The sequence below is a fragment of the Morone saxatilis genome, unplaced genomic scaffold (genome assembly GCF_004916995.1).
Source record: "Morone saxatilis isolate NCDOM2014 unplaced genomic scaffold, NCSU_SB_2.0 Contig14, whole genome shotgun sequence".
NCBI classification, from domain to species: domain Eukaryota; kingdom Metazoa; phylum Chordata; class Actinopteri; family Moronidae; genus Morone; species Morone saxatilis.
This window is the reverse complement of record NW_023339696.1, coordinates 8,437,613-8,447,423: the sequence shown is the minus strand read 5'-3', so window position 1 is coordinate 8,447,423 and position 9,811 is coordinate 8,437,613. Positions and strand designations below refer to the sequence as shown.

At 41.1% G+C, this 9,811-nt stretch overlaps 1 protein-coding gene across 3 annotated transcripts in view; it reads left to right on the top strand.

Moving 5' to 3' along the window:
• Positions 1–564: 564 nt before the first annotated feature.
• The window catches only part of LOC118323573 (choline transporter-like protein 2), an 18,848-nt gene continuing 9,601 nt past the window's right edge, over positions 565–9,811 (top strand). Inside the window, exons 1-8 of one of the 3 annotated variants that reach the window (XM_035655577.1) lie at positions 565–748; positions 7,405–7,453; positions 7,546–7,619; positions 7,732–7,816; positions 8,610–8,694; positions 9,136–9,249; positions 9,359–9,419; positions 9,606–9,729. In XM_035655577.1, the coding sequence (XP_035511470.1) occupies positions 721–748; positions 7,405–7,453; positions 7,546–7,619; positions 7,732–7,816; positions 8,610–8,694; positions 9,136–9,249; positions 9,359–9,419; positions 9,606–9,729 (620 nt within the window). In that variant the 5' untranslated portion in view covers positions 565–720. Of the gene's footprint in view, positions 749–5,230; positions 5,579–7,404; positions 7,454–7,545; positions 7,620–7,731; positions 7,817–8,609; positions 8,695–9,135; positions 9,250–9,358; positions 9,420–9,605; positions 9,730–9,811 lie in introns of those variants that run through there. The other 2 variants (XM_035655578.1, XM_035655576.1) reach the window with 2 other exon arrangements.

Sequence of the window (9,811 nt, the reverse complement as noted above, 5' to 3'; positions counted from 1 at the left end):
TTTCCATGTAATTGAGTACTTTTACATTTCCATGTAATTGAGTACTTTTACATTGGTGGTATTTCTTATTGAGTAAATTTAGATCTTTAAACCTCTTCCACCTCTGCAGCCTGCCAGGAGCTGCCGTGACTCACAGGGTGCAGAGTCAGATCGGGCTATGTGAGGACTGTAAGTTGAATTATGAATGAATAGATTGGTTTTATAATTAATGTTGTCTTGAATTTCATCAGGCCCATAGAAGTTATGTTGTGCCATTGATTGGCTGCACTCTTTGCTGATGAAGACACATTTTCACTGTGAATGAGTATTGATGGACAAACACGAGTGAAGTATGTTTTATTAAATATTAAGATTAATTGTATTTTGGGGCACTGCCATAGCTTATTAGACGGTAACAGCCGCTCATTGGACAGCTGCGGGTGTCTCAGTTAACGGTACTAGAAAACATGCCAGTCTCCAGGACTAAACTCCCCCCTCGCTCGGTGATTGGCCCAGCGCCTTGTCAATCACGTTCTCCCGCGTTTTGATTGGTCAGCGCTCTCCTCTGAGCATTCTCCCTTTAAATGTTAGCAGGACAGTCAAGATTTTTGGAGCGGATTTTTTCTACCCTGAAGTCCTGAAGTTGACAGAAGCGTCCCACGAAGACATCTGTGAAGCCTGGAAATATGCTGTAGTGGCCGTCCGTGAGCACCTTTAGCCCAGAGGAAACACTTCGTGAACATGGAACTGGAGGAGCAACCGAAATATGGTAATTATTTAAAGTCTAACACGGGCATGTTTCACTTGATGTTGTGCTTGGGGTAGCTGCCTTACATCTATAAACCTACGTTAGCTGGTTTGGTTTTGGCGCAAGACGTTAGCGTCGAATAGTTCTTGAAACTAGGATGTATATTAACACGTTTGTTGACCACTTTCTCTCTGAACTTAAAGCATATGGCAACCTAAATATTAGCGTGTACCTACAGAGACACAAAGTTGTTGTTTTTCCTGTCATGTTTGCACCAGCCGTGTAGTGTGTAAATAAACTGGTGGTAACAGACTGCCTCATGTGTTGTCCAGGCTTTACAATGTCCCCATGTATCTCCTGCTTGTCCAGTTGCCACATTCCTCAGGCTGGTATGGCAGGAGCTCAGCCGAGGTCCAGCTATGTATAGAGCTTATTAGAAAATACCTCAAACACATGAAGAGGAGTCTGCATTTGTCTCTCTTGGTAGTGCAATATTCTTTTCTTTATTAATTTAATAAAATATGCTCAGTTTCTCACAGGCTGCATGTTTCCCTTTCAATATGTTGTTCCACACAGTATACATTGAGTTGCTTTGGATTGCCACTGCTTCCTCTGTTAGTGACACACCCTGTTGTAGACTAGGTGTGATATACAGCTCTTTGGGAATCTTTCAGGGCATTTCAGTGAGAGAAACTCAGCAAAAAAACAATTCACCTGAATGAAAAAAGCCTGTTTAGGCCTCATTCTGGATCAATAGCCGTGTCTTTAGTACACAATTATAAATAAAACGAACTATGAGCATGTTTAGCTTCAGCAGGATGTTGACAAGTAGGAATAAATAAACAATATGATGAGGCACATCTTCTGTCCACTGTTTTTCGTGATGTGGCTTTTATGATAATGCTTTCCCTCTTCTCTGCTCACACCCTTTTCCACTCTGCCCCACCACATGATGGCTAATTCGCTCACATTACCAACCCTTCACGGCAGCCAGCGCCATACTTTATGTGCTCGTTTGTGAATCGAAACACTTACGAGTTTGCCAAGGAATCGAGCAGTTCCACACGTTCCATTGGGAGGAGCAGAGGAGGAACATAAGTGCACTTGGGCCGCTGGGAGAAGATGGTTGTGGCTTCGCTTTGTCGTTTGAGATAGCGACACACACATTAACGTTGCTCAACGCTCAGTGAGACTTTCAGCAAAAAATCAAATCTAAACGTGGGAGAAACTTTCAGAACACTCTGTAGGATCCACCACGGTTCCCCATGTTGGAGTAATTTCAGGATAACATATATCAAGAAACCTCAATGACAGGATTGGAAGCAGCCAGGCAGCCATGCCCTGGTGCAGATTAGGTGTAATTATAAGCCATATTTAGGAGAGGAGGTTTGAAACCCGATGCTGAGCTTCTCTGGCCTCTCTTTCATGTCTGTGGCAGCACGTTAAAGCTTCTCTGAGCTACCTTTGCAGATTTGTTTCATTTGTTTTTTTAGTTCCTGTACTTTACATTGTGTCCTCCCCACTACTAACAAACATCTGCGACATTGCAGCCACCGGCTTCCACTTAAATGTGCTTCATCATACCCTAACAACCCAAACCGGATCATGTGACTCCTCTGACTGTCCAGTGGTTCTGCCAACTGGTCTACAGTCTCAAATACAAAGGCGTGTTCAGAGCAGTGGGGGACCGGTTGGTTATTCAGGTCAGGGGAAAATCAGTTTGGGGACAAGAAGAGATGCACATGCAGAGCAGTTTGATGTGGAAGCGGGACCACCCCACTGAGCTATCTCCTGTGTTTATCAGCTTCTTTCTGCCAGTCAGTAGCTGCGTTTATGATCTTGGCTGAGCTTGCTGACCCTCCTCATTGATGAGGAATGTGTCTCTTTGTTAATAGGAACGCAACAGACTCTTTTGGAACGTCAGCAGCTACAGTTATTCTCCTCACGCGTCCGTTGAAATTTATCTTATACTGAAGTCAGGACTGCATTTTGTATCTACGGAGTGTGGTGCTACAAATAGAAAACGTATTCTATAAAGTGTCTTTTGTGTTTGCTTCCTGTTTGTGTCCGTAAATAGTGTTTCTAGTCATATCCACTTCATACGTTGATGAATTGACTTGGTTTCACTTTCTGTCATCTGTGTCGGAGTTACAGAAATATCTTCACCGACAGAGATAGAGAGTTGATTCACTGTGAGTTTCATTTAACTGTTGTGAGGTCAGTGTTGTGTGGAAATATGGCGCGTCCACATGTCCACTCTTTTAGAAGCTAGGAAACATTTTTGTTGTTTGACTCTGAGATATTATGAGACAGGCGCACCAAATGTTGTTGTAAGGATACAACACTGTACTGTGTGTATATACTGTAAGTGTGTGTGCGATTGTGGTGCAGGCTCTTTTTTAACACTGTGAATAGATGTGAACTCCACACCCTCTTACTGTAATGAAAGACATGTGGGAGATAAACAGGCAGGGCAGCAGCTGTAGCCTAGATGGTTGAAGAGTCTAACTACTGTATTATCTGGCTATGATATCACAGCCCTTTATTTATAGCTCTTGGGTTTCTAGAATTATTGTTACTCATTACTAACTTTCTTATTTCAGCCGTTTATTCAACCTTTACTTTATTCTCTAGTTTAGTTTCTAAAACTGGTTCTAACAGTAATATGCTTCGTCATGAGCAAAAATGTCTATATGTGACTCACCGTTAATGTTATTATCGAGGTTCCATTTGATAATAACTACTTAGCTCATTTTCTCTGATCTTGTGTTGTCGCCAGTTAATTAAAAATATAATTAATTGTCTGTGTCTGTTAATGGGATGGTGACCAAAGAATACTCCAGATATACATATACGTACGGCTAACAGAGGACACTTTGAGACATTTTGAGTCATAGCAGGAAACGCTCAGGTGTCACCAATAACACAATGAGTCAGCATGCACCATGCAATCATTTATTTAATTATTTAGAGCCTACCAGATTCTCGTAGGATGTGAAGGGCGGTGGCAAGAAAATACAGCAGGAAAACCCATACTGACACATGAAACAATGTCCTACGTAAACACTGTCTTTCAGGAAGAAACAGAAGTGGAAACAATGCAAGGCATCAAGCTTGGCTTCGGTTTCATTTTCTGCGAAAACACAACATAAACTAACATAACCCAGGTATTATTTGACTGTTTATGTGTTCCCAGAAAGTCTCTCCTTCTCTCTAACAGTGGTTAATTGTTAAATAATAAACACCCTAACACAGTGCAGAGATACATTAATACTGTACTTACAATAAAAACACACAAAAGCACAATGCAAATGCAGATCGTCTCTCTGTCAGTGGGTTCCCTTGTAAAGACTTGTGAGAAAAACTGTTCATAATTAAATCAAAGCTCTTACACGTGTGGCTTCATTTGTATGTTTTTAATGATTTTAATGAATGCCCAAGGGTTGTCTGGTGGCACAGAGGTGGTTCATTGGAATGAGATTAGAGCCACTCACTAGCTTTGATTAAACATGTAGCACATTACCAATACAAAAATGTGTTTAGTTTAGTTTAAGAGACCAGACTGGTGGGTTTTACTCTCCCAGTGTCACTCTAGCTGTCTGCCAGTCCGAGTTACAGGGTCAGGATTACTTGCGCATGACCTTTAGCATCAGCCGCCATAATTGAACAGTGAAAGGACAATAGATGGAATAAGAACTGTTGTAGTGTTGTCTGCTGCGTGTCATGTGTGCTATCATCATCCAGGAAATTTAAATTCCCCAGAAACTACCAGCTTCTGTTTCAGTCGGAGCCTGATTTTTTTATTTTTCTTATTTTGTTATGGAAATTGCAGCACAGCCAGGACTCCTGATGAGAGTCCACATGTGCACTAACACCGGCCATAAAACAAGAACAGAATGGAAACTTTCAGTCATTCTAGCTATTTTTTCTCTTTCTGTCAGCATCTGTAAAAAACATTTGTGGCACTTAGTCTGTGGACTCTTTGTTGCTCAACTCGTACTCTGATTGCTCTTGGCTGCTCAATACAAAACAGAGTGAGCCAAAATGTCTAGTGACTGAAAGCACCAAATGCAAAGCAGAAAAAGAACAGGAGCTCATTCGCTCCCAGTGCAATACTGCAAAGTCCCCACAAGATGGGAGACATTTGAGTACATCCATATGCACTCCACAAGGCAGTTTAATGGAAATGATTCACAAAATGATTGACTTTTTGAGCTTCATATTGTGTGGCTGCAACTCATTGCAGGATATGGTCTTTGCAGGGTATCTTGCACACCTGAATCTAATATCATTCCTCCTCCACAGCAGATCCTTAAAAAAAACAACTGGAGGTGGAGTTTGTCCTTGTTTACTCCAAACACATGTTTTTGATAAGATCTAAGCAACTTGACTCCTCCTTGTGTACAACAGCAGTCCCCACCCTGTCCTTCCCATGTCCACACACCTCTTCTCTTGCTCTCGCAGCCTTCCTGTAGGTCTGTTTCATTTGCCCGTTTGGATAGCTTTTTCTGAGACAGAAACAAAGTGGAAAAGCCGACGGAAAGAGGGCTTTTGAAAGTGGGAGGAGACAGGGAGATGCACAGGTGTGGCCCAGATTGGAAAGAAGCAGTCGTTTCAGGATAAACACAGAAGGGAAGTAAGGTGGAGCGCTGCTGGTTGCCCAGGCTCACAGCTATTCAGGGACAGGTTGGACTGGTTTCCCCTGCTCTCGCTCATTTATACCAGCAGAGAGAGAGGAAGAAGTCCACCAGATAAAGGGGCACATGTAAAAGGGTTCTCTGTACATTTCAACATTTGGCCCAGAAAGGACTTTCAACATGCCTGAGGATGGAGAATATTTTGGAAAGAATGGTAATTGCTCTTTTTGCTCTAGTTTGACATTGATTCACAGCTTCTTCTTTTCTTCATTCTGTACCTATCTAAAACAAATGACCCAGAGGAGTACTGGTTAATCTTTAGGTTTTGTTTTTGTTACCGCTTAAAAAGTGTGTAAATTGTTTGAGTGAAACTGGAGCGGCAGTATCAGCATGTCAACCGCGCGGGGGAAGAATAGGTGTGTTTGTGTGGAACGTGCTAACTGCTGGCAGCCTTGCTGATTATACAGGTGTGTGTCAGCGTGCCAGGAGCTCTTTTATCAGTCATTTTCTCTTGAACAAATATTACAGGCTGGGAAATTTGCACCAGCCAAACGCTGGTAAAATGCAAAAGTGGCTGGTAGGTTTTAGACAAAAAATAAGGATTTACTGTTAAGTGGCTGGTTGGAGAATCTGAACATTTTTCTGTCAGTGGCAGCTAGGTGTTTTTAAATAGCAAAACTGAATAAGTCCTTCATTAAGTCTCTGGTTCCTCTGGTACATATTGAGTTAACAAGGCCTCCCTTTTTTCTTTGCTGAGTCTGTAATAGATTACTTTATATCCATCTGTGAAAATGTCATGAAAGCCCAAAAAACTAGCATCTCAGAGGAGAATACTAACCTCACACCACGTATATGAAATGCAACACCTGTGGTCTTTGGAACAGGAAGTGGAGGCTCCTCCAAGACTCTGGTAAATGCTTGCTGCAGCATTATCCTCTGGACCACATACATAATTAATATGCACAGATGCCACAGAGAATATCATACTCCTCTGTCTAGACTCTAAGGGATCCTATACTACATATGTACATATACATGCTGTGGTACTATGGGATTGATGTTAGTTCTTTGAGAGATTTAACACCTGAACAAGGCCACCATGAGGTCAAACTATTGATGATTTTTCAATATAAAAGCATTATTTTGTGTATTGTTTGTGTGTGTGTGTGTGTGTGTGTGTGTGTGTGCGGCTCGCCAATGTATGACTTCTGTTGAGTGCTTTGTATTTGCTCAATGTGGCACATTGCTTTCTTATTTCACTGACCTGCTGAGTGAAACTAATGTTCCCTGATGAATGTTAGACTAGAGCTCTTAGGCTAGAGATGAATTTGCTTCGATAATGGACGCTCTGCTTCCTGCTTCTGACACGCTGACCTCAGTTAACCTGCAGCAAACTTAACTATACGCCTGAGCCTGCAATAATAAGAACCTACAGACCATCAGTCGATTGCTCAGAAATTAGATTACACCTTAAACGACAATAAGGTTTACTAATACTGAAGCCTTGTGCAGCTGTTTGAGCTTCATGCATCGTAATCCCATGGATGCACCGGGGATTATTACACAAATGGGTTCAGACAGGAAACGTTGCTTCTGACAGTGCTTTTGGAGGAAGTCTAGTTATTAACACAACCAAAATAACATAATTCATTACACAAAAACAAAACAGACACTATCTCTGTTGTAAATCTTGCATCAACATGACATTACTGTACCGCAATACATTATTTAGTAGTTTTATCCAGTGGCTGAAGTTGGGTCGGCTCTATCCTTCACATGGGTTTGCTTCTGCTTAGTCACCAGGGAGGAATTTGTTGGGTTGCCAGGCGTGTCTGCTGGGAGGGAAAGGTCATCTGACAGAAGAATGGGAGGAAGGGGGGGGGCGTACTCTTTCTTAACCTTAAATCTCCTTTAAAAAGAAATCTGGGTGCAAGGTGCATCTCTGTTTTTAACGCGCAGTAGCAGACCTCTCACTGAGCCATGCTGTCAGTAGTCACAAAGCTAACTGAGTGATAAACGCACTGTTTTTCTTCTACGTAGGCGAGCCAAGAAAGTATGACCCGACCTTTAAGGGCCCGATCCAGAACAGGTGAGATGTGACTTTAGTTCTAACTTTTACTGTGTGTAAGTGAATACAGAGAGTTTCTTTCAACCCTTCAAACCTTGTTCTGTCCATTCTAGGGGCTGCACAGACATTGTGTGCTGCATCCTCTTCATTCTGGCCATACTGGGTTATATTGCAGTGGGAATACTCGGTAAGGAAACAGCGCTTCGGTTTGCCTAACATATAAAAATACAATTTTAAAACCTACTTATAGAAATACAAAAAAAAAACTTAAACTTTTCCTTTCTATTTTTTGTTTCCAGCCTGGTCCCAGGGCGACCCTAGGAAGGTGATCTATCCCACAGACAGCCGAGGGCAGTTCTGTGGGCAGGCTGGCACCCCGCTTGAGTGAGTTGCTTTCCAAGAATAGATTATAATTATGATTCTCTCTGCTTCTCTGCTGAGACATTTTCTTCTAACTTTGAGAACATACATACAGTGAGGGGAAGTGAGCTTCAAAGCAGCGAATCTCCATCAACATTACAACACATGTGCCTTATTCACCAAATGTTTTCAACTGTCTTCAACGGGGTCCGAGGCCAGTTTTCTTCTATGCAGTCCATTGATAAATAACTCTAAATACCAAGTATACAAAACGTTATTATCTTATCATTTTCTTCAAAAATACAACAACAATGAGTTGTTCCAAACATATCATACAAACAGTAATACAAAACATATCATTTTACAATCAGCTTTTGCAAGGCAACAAACTCTGTATTCTTTCATCCTTATTTTCCAAATTTAATTTATTAAAACACAATATTCTCAGATCTCTTCCGTGTCTTTTTATGGATAAGTCTAACTAATCAAATCCGAGTCAGTCTGGTTGTCTTTTGCACATCAGTCCATTAAGTAAATTGTATTTGAGAACAAATATAATCCAGAAGCAACTATAAAACTGGCTGCAAGTCCGATTCCTTATGTAACCCTCTCTGGTTTAAAGAGCCCAATTTAGAAATCACGAATACGTCCACCTTAAAGAACACCTTCTCTATATCCCTCCCTCTCTTTGACAAACATACCTTCTCTTACAACATACCCAGAGACTGGATTAATCTATTTCTATTCATCTGAATCTTGCAGTGTTCTTGATGGTTTTCCTACGTGTCCTTTTCCTTTTGTATGTACGTTATAACAGGAAGAAGCCACTGTTGTTCTACTTCAACATCATGAAGTGTGCCAGCCCCATGGTGCTTCTGGAGTTCCAGTGTCCGACCACACAGGTGTGAACTCAACTTTTCTCTCATCGTGTATTCTTCTCTGGCCGTGCAAAACACTTTTTTCTTTTTTTAATCAGCATTCACAAATCTTTCCCAGCTGTGAGCCACTCTTCCATTTCCTGTGTACATTGCTCTGTGGGAGAAACATGTTGCACCGCAGCACACTCAAAAGTGCTTTTTAGTCTCAGTTCTGACTGTTTTGAGTTTAGTTTATTGTCACTTTTCCAGTTTTAAAACACTACAAACTTAAAATCTGCTTACACTCAGTATGTGGTATGAATTTGGGATGCAGCTATTGCTTTTATTTTCTGCTTTTATCACCATGGACTGAAAAATAGTTTGTCTTGGCATTCAATCTCCCTACTGTGCTGCATTTTGTAATGCTTTCCCTGCACTCGATGTAACGGTGTCCCGCTGTCAATGTTGCTTCCTCCTTTTTTTTAGATGTGTGTGGAGAAGTGCCCTGAAAAGTTCATGACATTAGTCAAAGCCTACAGCAACAATAATGACTTTGACTACTATAAGCAATTCTGCAAGGAGGGCGCGACTAATACTATGGTGAGTTTAGAGTCTAAGCCTCCATGGATGCTTCTTTCTTTGTGCACAATCTGTTATGTTAAAGGTTTCCACAAACCTCCTTATGTGTTTTGGATATACTGTGTTTCAGGGAATACCACAAATCCTCAAGTTAGGTCTCTGTCCCGCCATGCTGACCCCCAGCAGGCCCTGTAAGATGAATCTCTATCTATCATCATCAGCAAAATATATAATATTTTATATCATATTTTGTAGAGCCAGTGCAAATCTGGAAAGTTTTGGCTTATAAAAATGTATTTTGTGACTATTTATTTATTTTTACTCAAATTGACAAGCCTCCTTTTAAATTTTTTGCTGTTTTCTTTACTTTCCCTCAGTTACTCGGAGGTGTTTCCCAGCTTTGGGACAGAAAGGAGGGGTGATAACTGTGGGAAACAACTCTCAATTTGACGATGGAAACGGAAAAATGAGAGACGCTAAGGACCTTGTGGACGGAGTAAAGTGAGTGTGTGTGTGTGTGTATATGTATATATATGTATATATATGTATATGTATGTATATGTATGTATATGTATATATATTA